Below are 18,171 nucleotides of genomic sequence, written 5' to 3' on the forward strand. Positions count from 1 at the left end.
GTTTCTTGTTTAGGAATGTACATTTCCATTGATCTTTCCACTTGATAATATTCATGGTATTTTAGTTGACCTATGTTATAAAATGTTCATCTTCTACTTGTATGATATTAATATAATTAATTTTTTTTCACAGAGAGACCTCTCTCCCCCAAGGCTATCAAAGGATTTGAAACTACACCACTTACCAAGAATTATTATTCCGTGGTGAGTGATCAGATGATGAACAAAATTTTCTTGACTATATGGAAACTTTTCAGTTGTTGAATCATTGATGTGTTGAGGTGAAACAAATGGAAGACTGGATAAAGTTGCATTACAAGGGTCTAATATCAGCTGCATTGCAATAGAGCTCTTCTACTTGTAGGCCTTCTGTATATGCCTGGAAGTTTTACATCCACTGTCCTGAAAAATTCATTTGTAGCCTATTAAACTATAGTGAAAGAGAAATTACAGACATGATGGGGAAATTCAGCAGTTAGGTAGCCAATTTTGTCACTAAATAGTCTTACCAGATATTTAGAAGGTGAATTATCAAGTTCCCCTAATGTAGTAAGTTTTCAGTGATTACACACTGTGGTTTTATTTTAGAATCAATCAATTAATTATGATTTCCTCTGAAATATTATCAACTTTGTTCTTGAGGAGAACCCAAAAGGAAGGTTGTCCTTTGGCACAGAGTGAGGAATTAAATGGCTCTGGCTTGAACACAGATTATGTCAAAATATATTAGGTATAGATAAGGCATGTGCAATACTCAAAATAAGTTCCTGTTAGAGAAAGAAATAATATCCTTTCCTTAATATTCTCTCTGCTTTCCTTCATGTCTCCTTTCCTGATTTGGCCCAGTCCCTGACTGGTAGCCACATCGTTCCCCCATACCCCTGCCCTGCTGAAATACAGTTTCACTTTTCTATGTGTTCTATGTATGTTTGTACTGCATATCCCTTTCATTTTGTGCATGGATGAACAGTTTTTAAACATCTCTATACATTTGGTTTCAAAAAAATAAATTTCACTCTTCAGTGAATTTGCTCCATAATGATATCAGCAGTAGCTGGTATGAAAAATCAAGACAGAACTTCATATCATCGAGGACAATTTTGTCACTATTTTTTCTCTTACATTTCTGAGGTTAAAATATATTACCCAACAGAGCTAGTCTCCCTTATTCCTTCCACTCTGACTACTTCTTTTAGCTTCTAGGTGATTCTCAATGATTTAATTTTTAAAGAAAGACACATTCAAATGGTGGATGAACATGTTACCATAGCTTATTTTCCCTGTGCATTTGGAGCATATCATCCATTGTTCTGCTTTATCTCTCTCTCTGCCTCTGTTGATTCTACCAATTTATAATATTGTTGGGATTATCCAAGGCAGATTAACCTCTGTGATTCTTATGGGTCTTATGTAAATCTTGTATATACAAACTCTATTTTTATCATCCACCTCCTACTGGAATTCATGTATGTTCTTTGCTACTATAAACAATTTAGCAGTAAACATCTTCTATGAGTAACTTGGCAAAGTATATAAAGATTTGTAGGTTAAATTCATAGAAGTTAAATTGTTAGATCAAAAGATATATACAGGGTGGGCAAAAGTAGGTTTACAGTTCATATGGAAAATACAGTAATGAATACAAGAATAAACTGTGTTTCACATACAACTTAAACCTAATTTTTCCCACTCCTGTATGTTTATTTTTAAATTTTGATAGAGTTTGTCTAAAACCCAAAGCATAATAAAGAAAATAGAATGCCTTGGGGAGCTCATGTTGGCCTGTGAAGAAGCTGTAGATCTTTCTTATAAATATTCCTGAATTGTGGAGACCAGTTAGATATAATGTTGCAACTAGATAGGTATATGAAAGGATTTGGGTTGGTTATTGTTTTTTTACCCACATTTCTTTTGCTTTGAGTATTTAAGTAAAATTTTAGAGGCAATTAATTCAAAATATGTTCTGAGTGTTCTGATCACCCTCCCAATCTGTGTTGATTGGACAAATCAAAAAAATTCTAGCCCTCCCATAGTATTTGGAGATCTGGAAAATCAAGTTTACCTGCAGGTAAATTGTCCCTATATGATCTTATATGAACTCTTCTTCCCTCTAAGAGTCATTAATTGTAGATATTTTCTGTTGCTAGTTTTATAAGAACACCAGTGAAGGATTTTTTCATCCATATTTTAAAAACATATAGGACATTTTTTTCTGGTTCCATAACATCATATAACTAACTGTTTAAAAAAAACACACAAAAAAACATAAAGAAGAAAATAAATATCACTTGTAATCCCACAACTCATAGTCACTACTGGTATTAACATGTTGGTGAATCTCATGCCAAATTTTCTTTGAAGTAGGGTGTGTGTGTGTACTCATGTGCATGTATATAGCTGGGATATATGTATGCATATGGATATATACACATTTATAAATAAAAATAGGAACTTAAGCTACACTGGCCGGGTAGAACTATGCATTTTTTAATTATTATTTCTCCTTTATGGAGATTCTTCTTTTTTAAAAAGTTTTTTTTTAAAATTGACTTTTGAGCCCTGACCGGTTTGGCTCAGTGGATAGAGCGTTGGCCCAGGAACTGAAGGGTCCCAGGTTCAATTCCGGTCAAGGGCACATGCCTGGGTTGCGGGCTCGATCCCTAGTAAGGGTTGTGCAGGAGGCAGCCGATCAATGATTCTCTCTCATCATTGATGTTTCTATCTCTCCATCTCCCTTCATCTCTGAAATCAATATATTTAAAAAAATTAAAATTGACTTTTGAGAGAAAGAGGAAGAGAGAGAGAGAGAGAGAGAGAGAGAGAGAGAGAGAGAGAGAGAGAGAAATTTGTTTTTTTACTTATTTATGCATTCGTTGGTTGCTTCTTGTATGTACCCTGACTGGAGATTAAATCCGCAACCTTGGCATATTGGGACAATGCTCTAACCAACTAAGCCACTGGCCAGGGCCAATGGAGATTTTTCTATCCTCACACCCTGACAATACTTCTCTGACCAAACATGTTCTTAGACTCTTTCATTCAGTGAGTCCTTGAAGGTCCACATGTTTTCTTTACTTAGGTCCTGTGTATTATTAGTCAGGCTTCTCCAGAAAACAGAACCAATGATTTACTGTAAGGAATTGGCTTACACAACTATGGTGGCTGAGAAGTCCCACAATCTGTCATCTGCAAGCTGGAGACCCTGGAAAGATGTCCAAAGGCCTGAAAAGCATTAGAACTAATAGTGTAAGTTCCTTTCTGAGAACAGACGACTGATGTCCCAACTGAAGCAGTCAGACAGAGAGTGTATTCTGCCTTCGTCCACCTTTTTGTTCTATTTAGGCTCTCAACAGATTAGATGATGCACCCCCACACAAGCAAGGCAATTTGATTTCTTTAGTCTATTGATTCATCTCATCTGGAAAGACCCTCACAGACATACCCAGAAATAATGATTGATCTGGGCACCTTGTGAACCAGTCAAGTTGATACATAAGATTAACCATCACATCCAATAAACTTGGACAGGATAGAGAACTCTTAGAATTTGTAAGTGTTCAGACATTCTTCCCCTCTTTTCAAGTTTCCAAGAAATTATCCATGGATTTCAGGCCCACTCAGGCCTTGGAGTGATTCTGGTGGCACATCAATTTTAAATGTTAAATTCTTCAGTGTGATCAAATGGCTTTAGGCACCCAGTTCATACCAGCATCTGCAGTGAGGCATGTTTAATGTGTCTGACTGAGGCTTAGTCACTCCTGGCTTGTTATTTTGAATGGGAGTTTAGCATCCTTTAGGGACATGGCAGGCCAGTGGAGGCTTTTGCTGTCCCTGACCTTGATTCTTTCATTGTCCTCAAAATTCAATGTAATTTGTTAAAGTTCTCTCACCATTGAAAAAAAAGCATTTTTTTAGTAATTATTTTTCTAATTACCTTCTCCTCATTGTACTTTTTTGCCCATTTTAACTTGATGTTATATGCCAGGAGGGATTAAAAAATAAAGAACAACAACAAAAGAAAATGGTAACTATGTGAGGTGATGGGTGTGTTAATTAGCTTAATTATAATCATTTTACAATGCATATATATATTAAAGCATCAATTGTATATATTAAATATATACAGTTTTCTTTGTCAATTATATCTCAACAAAACTGAAAAAGTAAAGAACAGAAAAAGGAATCTATATTAGTTGTCAGGCTTAGTTTGTATGCATCACTTAGCTCTTGGCACCCATAATCTTATTGGAAAGACAGTACAGACATGATAGCATAAGTCACATGGCAGAGAATGATATAAATTTATAAAAGGTCCTAAAATGAGTTTCTCCAAATGTGGTTGGGGATCCTTTGCATCAGAAGCCCCTGAGAGCTTGTTAAAACTGTAGAACTCTGGGCCCCACACCACACTTGCTACATCAGAATCTCTGGCCACAGATCCCAGGAAAAGGCATTTTAACAACTCCCTCAGCCTCTTTCTCATCCTTCCCTCATCCCAGGTGATTTGGATGTTCACTGAACTAAAGTTTGAGAACCAAAAAAGGGATAGGTTGCATGGAAGAGATAGGATTCTAGGTGTGTCAGGAGACAGATAAGCAAAGATAAGCTGAAAGAGAATTCAGGCTAGGGGAACTATATGAGCAGATTCACCCAGGTAGGAATGTACATGCCTACAATCCATCCCTACAGTTCATAGTGTAGACTACAATCCATTTCTCCCCCACCCAGATGTCCATCTGAAGGTGGAATTCTTTATTCATTGCAACTAGTGTAGCTCACTTTAAGATTGCTATTCTTTGTGCTGCCACAAATAGGCTGGACTCACAGACTAATATTCAACTCTGGAAATGAGCATCTGTCTGCAGAATGAGAGGTGATATCACATCATAAATTCTCAATTATTTAATGAGAGGTGATTTTCTACATCCAGCTAGAAAAATATAATCAATAATGACTAGTATTATTTATTTTTTCGAACTTTCTTCTACTGTATTATAACTTGTGACAGATGCCTAAGGGGTATTTCTCCTAGAACCTACATGAAATTGGAACAGTGGGAAGAAGTCTGTGGCATGCTAATCACATAAAAATGCCAGGAAACCTGGAATCCTTGCTTTTGCCACCCACATTCTGCTTACCCCCATTTTCTCTCTCACTCATTTATCTACCCACTTGCTCCTACCCTGAATTTTCTCTACCTTTTTTAGTGCTTATCAGCCCCCCCCTTTTAAAAAGACTTTATATTTTTAGAGCAGTTTTAGGTTAACAGCAAAATTAAGTGGAATGTACAGAGATTTTTCATATGCCCCCTGCCCACACACATGCACAGCCTCCCCCACTATAAGCATCTCCCACCAGAGTGGTGCATTTGTTACAAATGAAAACTCTACATTGAAACATCATTATCACCCAGAGTGCATAGTTTACATTAGGGTTCACTATTGGTGTTGCACATTATATAGGTTTGGACAAATGTATAATGACATGTATCTATCATTATAGTATCATACAGAGTATTTTCACTGCCCTGAAAATCCTCTGTGCATCCACCTTTTAAAAATCCAACAGCCTAAACTACCTCACATATCTACCCATTTATTCCTTAGCCATATTCCCTCTTTGTTTTTACCTACCAATTTCCTGTCTTACTCTTCCATACATCTCTTTCATCTGAGGAATGGAAGTAGAAAGAAGAGATGATAATGTTTTGCAGAGTCTATCTGTCAATAATGGGGGATAGTGCTGCCTGTTTTGTGAGAGCCAAGGACTTGGAGCTGTGAAGTCAATTACTGCACTTGAATGTAAATGGGTGGCTCTACTGGAATATAAGTCAGATATAACATAAATACAGTATACTAATATATTGCTTTTTTCAGTCTCATAAGATGTTACTGACATTAACTCATTTTTACAGGCATCATAATTATCTTAGAAATCCTATAATATGATGTTTATTATTTGATTTAAGTTTTCCTGGGGCCATCATAGTTTTCATATCTCTATCTTCAGCCTTTGTTTATACATATTAGCCCCATAAAAGAATGTCTTCATTCTTATATGACTGTTTCCCTCAGAGTTATAAAAAAAATGAATTCACTCTAAAGACTTTCCAGAAAATGTAGGAAATATATTTTAGTGGAAAATCAATAGCCTAGGATGGAGGTACAAAAGGCCTTCACCTCTTTTTCTATGGCTTTTCACCATCTGTTTTGTTCTGAATTTAGTCAAAGGTTAATTGAACAAAAGGATACTCGGTTGTCCTTGTGAAGACAGAGTCAGGGAAGCAAAGGCAATGTCTGGACACGGTCTATTTTAGTAAATTTGAATGGATTTCATTTCGATCAAATTGTACTGCTCTGAAGTTGGTTGGCCTGCCAAACTCCTTGCCTTCTGACTCACCACTGAGGCCTTCTGTTTTGGAGCACATAGCCTTCTCTGTCTGCTTCTCTTTTTATCCTTTTACAGTAGATGCCCTGTGGTTTGAAAAATAAAGAACCAGTATCAGAAGTTAATCAGTTGGTCTTTTGAAATTGAGGAAAGCAATAAATGTCCAAGCAAATTTGGAAAAGAATCCCAAACATTCACCCTGATGAGCATGTCTACCTCTCAAACCACAGAATGGACAGTATTGTTTAGTGCATTACCATTCAAAAATTTTTTTGCATTATTTAATGAAGGAATCATTAATTACCCTTATCAATTTAGTTTTATAAATTCAGTATTCAGCCACCGTCAAAACTGGTAACAATATGAATTCAACGTACATGTTCTGTTTAGCTCTCCAGAACTGACTCAAAGGCACAGGAAATGTCTCCTTGAATACCTCACCTTTGCCTTTTGTGTGTCCCATGCTAGTGGTTTCAACAGAGATCGAACCCCTCAAAAGTGTGCTGCCTCACCAAGCAAGTAAACCCACTGGAACAGGACAGTTGGTACCTTTCTTGCAAAGTCTTAGTGATTTCTTTTACAAGAGCCCCAGATAGTACACCTCAAACTAATACAAAATAAGATTGAATGTCAACTGTAATCTATCTATGTATATAAAAGGCTAAGTGTCTGTCCATCCGACCCATAGCTATGATGCATACTGACCACCAGGAGGGCAGATGCTCATTGCAGGAACTGCCATGATACGCACTGATCATTTAAAAATAAACGGCACCATGGACTTGGTGCCAACAAACCAACACTCGGCTTCCCCCAAGTGGGACACAGGCCCCACCACCACCCTAGAGCAACACCCCACCAAATTACAGCCAACGCTGCTAAGACCCCATGGCGCAAAATGTGGCCCACAGCCCAGCCCAGCCCAGAAACGGTGGCTGTGGGCACTGGGTAATGACATCACATAGCAACACTAGGCTTCCTCTCCCTAGCAACTAGCATCCTTGGAGTTTCTTCAGCCCAGGAACCCGACTTGCTTTATAGCCAGGTGCAAACATTTTACAGTTTAACCAAGTATTTGTGAAGTGTTTACCCGTGCCTCATCTCATTTGATCCTCACAGAAGTACTGGAGTAGGTAGATAGGAGACTCGTTAGAATCCTATTTTCTTTTCATTAACAAGATGCAAATAGTGATATTAAGATATTTCTTCTAATTAATTTCCTTTCAATGTGCACGAATTCATGCACCAGGACACTAAAATTAAAAAATAAATAAATAAAGGAGCCCCAGATAATAGCATTTTAAAGGAAGTTAAAATGATGAAGCTGTTTCAATGGGGAGAGGGAAGTTGAATTATAGCAACCATGGAATTAAAGTTTCTTATATTGTTTTACAAATTACAAAGTTGTTTAATTGTTTTAAAAATCACATTTTAAAATATGTCAATATGATTTTTAAATTTTTAATTACAGTTGACATGCAATACTATATTAGTTTCAGGTGAATAACATAGTAATTAGACATTTATATGCCTTATGATGTGACCATCTTGATAAGTCTAGTACCCACCTGACACCATACATAGTTATTACTATATACAAATCACATTTTATGATGTAAATGATATCTGTGATTTTTCTAATTTAAAAATTCCCTTCAGGCAAAGATTATTTGGTTTGGGTTTTTTATTTTGTTTTTCTTTTTTTCAACAGACATTATAATTTCGGTAGTGTGACAGTTATAGATAACAGTGCTTAAAAGGAGGGTAAGGATGTGGATGGCTCATTACCAAACATGGTCTTTTTATTTATTTATTTATTTATTTATTTATTTATTTATTTATTTAATATATTTTTATTGATTTCAGAGAGGAAGGGAGAGGGAGAGAAAGATAGAAACATCAATGATGAAAGCGAATCATTGATCTGCTGCCTTCTGCACGCACCCCCCCCCCCCCCACCACTACCTCCACTGGGGACTGAGCTTGAAACCCAGGCATGTGTCCTGACCGGGAATCAAACCATGACCTCCTGGTTCATAGGTTGATGCTCAACCACTGGCTGGGCAATCAAACAGGGGTTTTTAGAAAAATGTGAACAAAAGGAGATGATTAGATAACTTGATTCCTTCCTGAATAAAAGTGAGAAAGTATGTCACCAGCTTTCCCCCTATACAAATAATATAGAAAAACAAATATTGTTAATAAAGCAATATGAATATGAGCTTTACATTTTGCTTAGTATAATATGGTACCATTGAATTCTAGTGCAGTTCTTTCCATTTCTAAGAATATAAATATGAATACATGAGTGTAAGTAATTACTTGAGGTATTGCAGAGAACAACAGCACAGTTGGGCAGAGAGCTATAATGACAGACAAATTTGAGTTAGAGGGACATGATACTGTATAAAGACTTGAAGTCAGAAATAAACAGAAGGTTTTATTGACATGAGAAATTTGTGCTTTGATTTTTTAAAATAGCTTTATTGACATATAATTCACATACCACTTTTAAACTTACCATTTAAAAGTGTAAAATTCACTGATTTTTTGTAAATTAACAGAGTTGTGTGATCACTACTAGCTTATTTTATAACATTTTCACCACCCTAATAAGAAATTCTGTACCCATTAGCAGGTACTTCCTCCAAGCCCTTGACAACCACTAATCTTGTTGTTTCTATGGATTTTGCCTATTCTGGACATTTCATATAATAATTGTTCTTTTGTGTCTCACTTCTTTCACTTAGCATAATTGTTTTCAAGGTTCATCCATGCTATAGAATGTGTCAGTACTTTCTTTCTTTTTATGGCTGAATAATCTTCCATCATATGGATATACCAGGTTTTGTATATCCATTCATCAGTTGATGGACCTTTGAATTATTTACACTTGTTGGTTATTATAAACTAGTGGCCCGGTGCATAAAACTCATGCACGGGGGAGGGGGGTTCCCTTAGCCCAGCCTGCACCCTCTCCAATCTGGGACTGCTGACTCCTAACAGCTCACCTGCCTGCCTGCCTGATTGCCCCTAACTGCCTCTGCCTGCCTGCCTGATCACCCCTAACTGCCCTCCCCTGCCGGGCTGGTTGCCCCCAACTTCCCTCCCCTGCTGGCCTGATCTCACCCCCAACTGCCCTCCCCTGCCTGCCTGATCGCCCCTAACTGCCCTCCCCTGCTGGCTTGATCTCGCCCCCAACTGACCTCCCCTGCTGACCTGATCTCACCCCCAACTGCCTTAAAACCCCTCCTCAGCCCCCACCTTAGGTTCTGCCTTCACACTTCACCCAGGTTTGGTTCTGATTGGTCGGTTTCTATGCCAGTCAGTGTCAAAAGCTCCGCCTCCTAGGCAGCCATTGGCTCCACGCAGTTCACCCAGATTTGATTCTGATTGGTCGGTTTCTATGCCAGTCAGAATCTCTGGGCCTACCTCTGGGCCTGATCAGAGAGGTGGGGCTGATCAGCAGCCCCCGTGGAGGCCCAGAGAGAAAGAGAGGTGCACTGCTGGCCAGGCCCAGAGAGAAAGAGAGAGGCAAGGGCTGATCAACAGCTGCCACGGAGGCTACAGATCAGACCCTGCTTCTCTCTCCAGGCCTCTCTCTCGGTCTGATCCGCAGCCCCCTCAGCAGTCAGTGGTGGGTCACTGTGCCCGCAGCAGCAGCAGTCAGTGCTGGTCACCATGGTAACCCAGCACTGACTGCAGGACTGACTTCCGGTGTTTGATCAAGCCTTTGGTCATTATGGTCACTGCCTTTATATATATATAGATAATGCTGCTGTGAAAATTCATGTGCAAATTTTTGTGTGGACATATGTTTTCATTTCCCTAGGAGTGGAATTGCTGGGTCATTTGGTAACTTTATGTCTAACTTTTTGAGGAACTGGTAAACTGTTTTCCATAGCAGCTACACCTTTTAACATTCCCACTAGCAATGTAGGAGGGTTCCAGTTTCTCTACCTTCTCAACAACACTTATTGTATATTTTATTTTTCTTATAACCACTCTAATGAGTGTGAAGTAGTATCTCATTGTGGTTTTGATTAGCATTTCCCTAGTGTTTAATGATTTTGAGCATGTTTTTGTGTGCTCATTGGCCACATGTATATCTTCTTTGGAGAAATGTCTATTCAAATCTTTTCCCAAATTTTGATTATTTTTATTATTGAGTTGTAAGAGTTTTTTATATATTCCTCATCAGATGTATAATTTGTAAATATTTCTTCCATTCTATGGGTTGTTTTATCACTTTTAAAAATATATATTTTATTGATTTTTTACAGAGAGGAAGGGAGAGGGATAGAGAGTTAGAAACATCGATCAGCTGCCTCTTGCACACCCCCTACTGGAGATGTGCCCACAACCAAGGTACATGCCTTTGACTGGAATCGAACCTGGGACCCTTCAGTCCGCAGGCCAATGCTCTATCCACTGAGCCAAACCGATTAGGGCTCTTTTACTTTTTTGATAATGTCCTTTTGTCACACAGATTTTTAAATTATCATAAATTCTAATTTCTCTATTTTTTTCTCTTTCTGCTTGTGCTTTTGGTGTCATCCAAGATTTCATGGACAAATCCAAGGTCATGAAGATTTCTTTATTTGTTTTCATTTAAAGTTTTGTAATTTTAAGACTTGAATCAATTTTGAGTTAATTTTTGTATATGGTGTGAAGTAAGAATACAAATTCTTTCTTTTGCATGTAGATATCCAATGGTCCCAACACCATTTGTTGAAAAGGCTTTTTTTTCCCTATTGAAATGTCTTGTTATGTTATGCTTGTCAAAAATCAATTGACCATAGGTTCATTTCTGGATGCTCAATTCTATTCCATTGATCTATGTAACTATTCTATGCCAGTACTAAACTTTCTTGGTACTATAGTTTTGCAGTGAGTTTTGAAATTGAAAAGTGTACACTCTAACTTTGCACTTCTTTTACAAGATTTTAAACATTTGTGAAGGATTGGTATGCATTTTTTTAAACTTTTAGTAGAATCAGCCATCTTATCTTAGGCCAGTGATGGGCAACCTTTTGAGCTTGGTGTGTCAAACTTCGCCAAAAAACTGAGCATAACTTGGGTAGTGTGTCACTTTGAGGAAAAAAACATTATTTCGCAAATGTTTCATCCTCGGCATGCGGCCGCCTCAGCGGCCTCGTGTCATCAGAAATGGCTACACGTGTCAGTGCTGACACGCGTGTCATAGGTTCGCCATCACAGTCCTAGGCTTTAACTTATGGCAAGTTGTTTTGAATAGTAACTCAACCTCTTTACTTGTTGTAGATCTATTCAGATTTTCTATTTTTTTGTGAGTCAGTTTTGGTAGTTTGTGCCTTTCTAGAAATTATTTTACTTTTTTTAGTGATTGCCCTACAGTTTTCAATATACATTTAGAATTAGTCCAAGTCCACTTTTAAATGATACTGTACGGCTTTACAGGTAGTGCAAGTACCTCATAATAACAACATATTCCTAATTCCTTCCTCCCACCCTCTATCATTTTTTTCATCCATTTCACTTATACTAGTACATAAGTGTACATTAGCATTATATATAAGCATATATGATCTATTATTCTTATTTCTACTGTTATTTTGAATAAACTTATCTGTTAGATCGACTAAGAATAAGAAAAATAAGTTTTTACTTTACCTTCACTTACTCCTTCCCCATGCTTTTTGAGTTACTGACCTTTTGTATTTTCCTTTTCTTTGAAGTTTTTTTTAAAATATATTTTTATTGATTTCAGAGAGGAAGGGAGAGGAAGAGAGAGATAGAAACATCGATGATGAGAGAGAATCATTGATCAGCTGCCTCCTGCATGGCCCCCACTGGGGATTGAGCCTGCAACCGGGGCATGTACCCTTGACCAGAATCGAACCTGGGACCCTTCAGTCTGCAGGCTGGTGCTCTATTCACTGAACCAAACTGGCTAGGGATCTGAAGAAGTTTTTAAAAATATTTCTTGCAAGGCAAGTCTACTGGAAAAAATTTCCCTCAATTTTTGTATACTTGATAAAGTCTCTATTGATTCTTGACCTTTGAAAAAAGTTTCACAGGATACAGAATTCCAGGTTGGTGGTGGTTTTTTCCTCCTCAACACTTTAAATATTTCACTCCATTCTCCTCTTAATTGCATGGTTTCTAAGGAGAAGTGGAATATAATTATTATCTTAGATCCTCTATAGCAGTGGTTCTCAAGCTTTCTAATGCCGCGACCCTTTAATACAGTTCCTCATATTGTGGTGACCCCCAACCATAAAATTATTTTCGTTGCTACTTCATAACTGTAATTTTGCTACTGTTATGAATTGTAATGTAAATATCTGTGTTTTCCGATGGTCTCAGGCTCTACAGCAGTGGTTCTCAACTTGTGGGTCGACCCACAGGTTGAGAACCGCTAGCAGGGTCGCCTAAGACCATCAGAAAACACAGATATTTACATTACAATTCATAACAGTAGCAAAATTACAGTTATGAAGTAGCAACGAAAATAATTTTATGGTTGGGGGTCACCACAACATGAGGGACTGTATTAAAGGGTTGCGGCACTAGAAAGGTTGAGAACCACTGCTCTATAGGTAAGCTGTTTTTTTCCTCTGGCTTCTTTTAAGATTTTTTCTTTATCTTTGATTTTTCTAGAGTTTGAAAATAATATACTAGGTTTTTTGTTTTGGGAGAGGGAAGGGGGAGCATTTATTCTGCTTTCTGGATCTGTGGTTCTGTGTCTAACATTAATTTAGGGAAATTCTATCATTGTTTCAAATGTTTCTTCTGTTCCCTTTTCTCTTTCTTTTGGTATTCTTATCACACATTGTTTGGAATTGTCCCCCAGTTTTCAGGTATTTTGTTCCAATTTTTTAGTCTTTTTTTTTCTATTTTCTTTTACGTTTTAGAAGTTTCTATTGACACATCTTCAAGCTCAGAGATTCTTCAGTGGCTCAGCCTACTAATGAACCCATCCAAGGCATTCTTCATTTCTTTTATAGTATTTTTTATTTTCAGCATTTCATTTTTATTCTTTCTTAGTATTTCTCTCTGCTTACAATATCAATCTGTTCTTATATGTTATCTACTTTCACTATTACCGGTCTTAGCATATTAATCATAGTTACATTAAAATCCTGGTCTGATAATGCCAACATTACTGCCATATTTGACTCTCATTCTAATGTTTGCTCTGTCTCTTCAAGCTGTGTTTTTTGCCTTTTAGTATGCTTTGTAATTTTTTTTGTTGGAAACCAGACATGATGTACTAGGTAAAAGGAATTGTAGTAAATAGGCCTTTAGTAATGTGATGGTGAGGTGTGAGGAAGTGTTTTAAGGTCCTATGATTAGTTCTCCATCTTTTGGTGAGCTTATGTCCTTAGATTGTAAGGCTCACCAGCACTTCACAGTTTTTTTCTTTTTCCTCCCTTAGGTGGGACTTCAAGACCAGAATTAGGTATTTCCCTTCTCCTAGATATGTTAGGCTCTGATAAAACCCCAATAGATTAGGTTATGGTAAAATTATTGCTCTCTTGAGAGGAAACCTTATTACAAAGAACAGAATTTACTGAAGCATGAGTGCGATTATCCTCCTATCTTCATTGTGAGAATCCTTTAGAGCTACTGGAAGTAAAACTCACAGAAGTGTGGGTATACTCCCCTGTGACTGGGCCCCTGGAGTTTTTAACTTTCATACTGTTTTGCATTCAGTCCCCAGCTATTCATCATTTCAGTTCAGGTTTTCCTACCCAGGTACCAATTCCCATGGAGACTTCTGCTCCTGGGTTTCCTCTCTAGCAAGTTTTGATTCTCTGTATCTTTCTGTCTGTTTCTCCAATTTGGGGAGTAGTGTTTTCCCCATGACCACAATTCACTGACAGATATAAGAGAAGATAAGTTTTCTTTCAGTTTGTTCAGCTATTTACTTGTTATTAGGCTAAAGTAATGACTTACAAGCTTCTTAAATGCAAGACTGGAAACCAGAAGTCCAAATTTATCTTTTTTTTTGGCTTTTTAATTTAATTTTTAAGTCTTTATTGTTGAGAGTATTACAGATGTCCCCCTCTACCCTCCATTGCCTCCGCCTCCACCTGGTTTCCGCCCTGCCCCAGGCCTTCACCACCCTACTGTCTGTGTCCATAGGTAAGATCTTTGGTTAATCTCATCCCGCCCTCCTCCCCGCTTCCTGCTGAGATTTGTCAGTCTGTCCCATGCTTCCATGTCTCTGATTTTATTTTATTCATCAGTTTATTTTGTTCATTAGATTCATTGTTTGTTTATTTTTGACTTTTAGATTCATGTGTTGATAGATATATATTTATTGCCATTATTTGATGGCATTCACAGCTATATATTTGTCTCCTAAGCACTGCTTTAACTGCTTTCCATATGATTTTTTTATGTGTTTTTGAAAATCAATCTCAAGTTAGTTTCTAATTCCCTTTATTGTGCTTAAACTTTGTATAGGGGTGACATTTCCATTTCATTATTGGATTAGTTTCAGAGAGCATTAGTTCCACCAGGCCCCTGGATTTACATTTATACCTTTAAAGAATAGTTTCTGAGGAAGAGAGGAACTGAGAGTAGACATTAGTGGCTGGGGAGGAAGGGCTACCATTTAAGCCCCAGCTTTTTTTTTTTTTTTGCTTTTTATTGTTGACCTTATTACAAATACCCATATCTCCATTTTCTACCCCTTTGCCAGCCTTCACCCAGCCCCAGCCCCCTTCCCTTTGGCCATACCACACTGTTGTTTGTGTGTATGTGGCATACATACACTGAGTGGCCAGATTATTATGATCTCTGAATGCATAATAATCTGGCCACTCAGTATGTGTGTATTTATATATATATTAGAGGCCCAGTGCATGAATTCGTGCATGGGTGGGGTCCGGCCAGCCTGGCCAGGAGGAGGGGACATGGGCAGTTGGCTGGCCTGCCTGCTGGTCGAACTCCTGGTCGAGGGGGACAATTTGCATATTAGCCTTTTATGATATAGGATATACACTGAGTGGCCAGATTATTATGCGTTCAGAGATCATAATAATCTGGCCACTCAGTGTATATGTTCTTTGGTTAATCCCTTCACCTTCTTTCATCCAGTTCCCTCTCCCCTCTTCACTCTGACAGTTTTCTGTTTGTTCCATGTATCTATATTTCTGGTTCTATTTTGTTTTTCACTTTATTTTGTTCATTAGATTCCACATATAAGTGAAATCATATGGTATTTGTCTTTCTCTGATTATAATCCCCAGTTTTTGAAGCCACCCTGTGTCCTGTGTTCTTCTAAACCAGTAGTTCTCAACTAGGGGGTGATATTACCCTTCCAGTGACATTTGACAATGTCTAGAGACATTTTTGGTTGTCATAACTGGAGTAGGGGATGGCATGCAACTGGCATCCAGTGGATATAGGATGCTGCTCAACATCTTATAGTGCACAGGGCATCCCCTCACAGCAAAGAATTATCTGGTCTGAAATGTCAACACTGCTGCCATTCACAGACCTTTTTAACCCCTTAAATTGTTCGGACTGTTTCCATCTCACCCAGCACCTACCTGTACAGTGTCTTACTATCTCTTCACAATAGTCTCTGGAGGTAGATGAAATGTCATGATTTGAGATGAGGTGAGCAAAGCCTTAAATTTGAAACAACCTGTCAGTCAATAGCAAAGTGTGGATGACCACCCTCTAGACCAGTTGATTCCCAAAAAGCCCACTTCTACCTGGGCTCCACTTGCATTGTTTATTCCACCTTTCAAAAGCAGGTTATCGTGCATTGTCTTGTGAGTATATGTCTGGCATATTGGTAGGCTCAGGGGCCTCTCCTAGCTAAGAATGCTTTACATTGTCTTGTGATCCCTCATTGTCTTGTTTAATATCTCCCTCTACAAATAGAGTGGAAACTCCCTGGGGACAACATGGCATTTGGCATTGACTAGACATTCAATGATTTTTTTTGTTGAAAGAATTAGGCTATATAAGAGAAAATATATCAAAATGTAAGCTTGGTTATCCTTAGGAGCTCAAAGTGAAAGCTGTAGGTGCCTCCAGAGAGGCTAGGAAATAGGGTGTGACCCTAGAACTGATGGGGGAAGAGAAATTATGGGCCTTAACATTGGTTTTGCCTATAGGATTTAACTGGTTTGTCATTAATAATACTGGTAAGTATTATTTCCCTTGTTAAATTTCTCACATTTCAGCTTCCTTTTCTCTTTGAATTGTTCAGACTAGTACCTTTTATCTTTATTAAAAGACCAGTTTTAACCCTGTTTGAAAATTCAGTGTCCTCAGATTTTGTTCCCTAAAGGTCTTATCAAAAACATAACTTATAAAATCTTTTGTGATGTTTGACATTAGTTATTGTTATATTATCTTGATATTGATTGAATCTCTACAATAAGTCCTCACAACACCGTCGAGAGGTTCTATGACTTTAAGTGAAATGATGTATAACAAAACGAGTTTTACCATAGACTATCAGCAGTCGCCAACCTTTCGGACCTCACGGACCACCAGTGGTCCATGGAGCACCGGTTGGCGACCGCTGGACTAATTGATATAAACAAGAGTTAGATTCCTACAGCATCTCATTAACATAACGATGTTGAAGAAAATAACATTATTCAAGGACCTGTTCTATGGATTAAGGTAGCTGGTCTCAATTTTTCCATACATAAAATGGGAATAATGATCCTTTGTTAGCTGAGACTTTTCTTGTGATGCAATTATAAAAGTAGTTTGCTATAATGAAACAAAGTGCATTCAGACTTTGTGCTTCTTACTTACACTGCTAGCCTGAGTAAATGGGATGTTGATCTAGTAATTTGATTAAAAGATCTAAAGTTATAATTTTACCTTGGACTGACTGTCCTGACAATTACAATGCCTTGATTTTTGTTTCTCCACAGGTGTTACAGAACATACTAGACACTGAAAAAGATTATGCTAAAGAACTTCAGTCTCTTCTTGTTACTTACTTAAGACCCCTGCAGTCCAATAACAAGTAAGATTTACATTTGAAATCCCTCACTAAATAAAGCAAGATAACATCAGCATATGGAGTCATTGCTCTCATGTCACTGAATAATTGATATTGCCCTTTAGAAGAATTTCCACAGATCACAGGTTGCTAAGAACATGGTCAAGGCAACAAAAAAGAGCTTGGCTTTCTTTCTCTTCTGGCTGTGGAAGGGATGAGTAGATCTTCATTTCTGTCTCTCACAATTTTTATGTTATATGTTTTAAGTCATACATCTGGTTTTACCTCACAGAAAAAAGAGCTTGCTGGTGTTTTTATCCAGAAAGCACATAAACTGAAAATTCTTTTGCTCACTCTGACCTTTGCTTGCAAGGGCATAAACTCTTTCCCATGCACTGAGAGTGGAAAAAGTACGGCATTTTATGAATGTTCATAAGAACAATTCAAAGCAGTATTTTACCCAGGCAAAAGTGAATGATAAAGAGATGCTAAAATGTTTTTTTTAAATAAAATGTTCTAAACTTATTCTGGTCTTAGAAACCTGAGATGATTGTCTGAGGCCTGAATTGAAAACTTAATTTTCACAAATAAAAAATATTGGCCATTCATTTTTTTGTGTGCTTATAGGAATAGTATATTTAACAAATAGTGCCTCACTGCATTTGTTTGTTTTTATGTTAATTTATTAATCTTTACTACAGATTATGATCTGTAAGTCAAATAGAAAATTTAGCAGTTGGTCCATATAATGGAAAACAAAAGCCTCCTCTTTTACTTTAGTAAGAGTTTATTTTTGTTAGATAGTTGCCTAAACT

General features: G+C 37.5%; 1 protein-coding gene across 5 annotated transcripts in view; it reads left to right on the top strand.

Annotated features, from left to right (window-relative positions):
• Nucleotides 1–18,171, top strand: part of ARHGEF6 (Rac/Cdc42 guanine nucleotide exchange factor 6) — a 135,463-nt gene that overhangs the window by 64,362 nt on the left and 52,930 nt on the right. For 4 of the 5 annotated variants that reach the window (XM_079765285.1, XM_079765286.1, XM_079765287.1 and 1 more), the window contains 2 exons: nucleotides 134–204; nucleotides 17,286–17,380. In XM_079765285.1, coding sequence (XP_079621411.1) covers nucleotides 134–204; nucleotides 17,286–17,380 — 166 coding nt within the window. Of the gene's footprint in view, nucleotides 1–133; nucleotides 205–17,285; nucleotides 17,381–18,171 lie in introns of those variants that run through there. The other variant, XM_079765289.1, reaches the window with a different exon arrangement.

The sequence above is a fragment of the Cnephaeus nilssonii genome, assembly GCF_951640355.1.
Source record: "Cnephaeus nilssonii genome assembly, chromosome: X".
In the NCBI taxonomy this organism is placed as follows: domain Eukaryota; kingdom Metazoa; phylum Chordata; class Mammalia; order Chiroptera; family Vespertilionidae; genus Cnephaeus; species Cnephaeus nilssonii.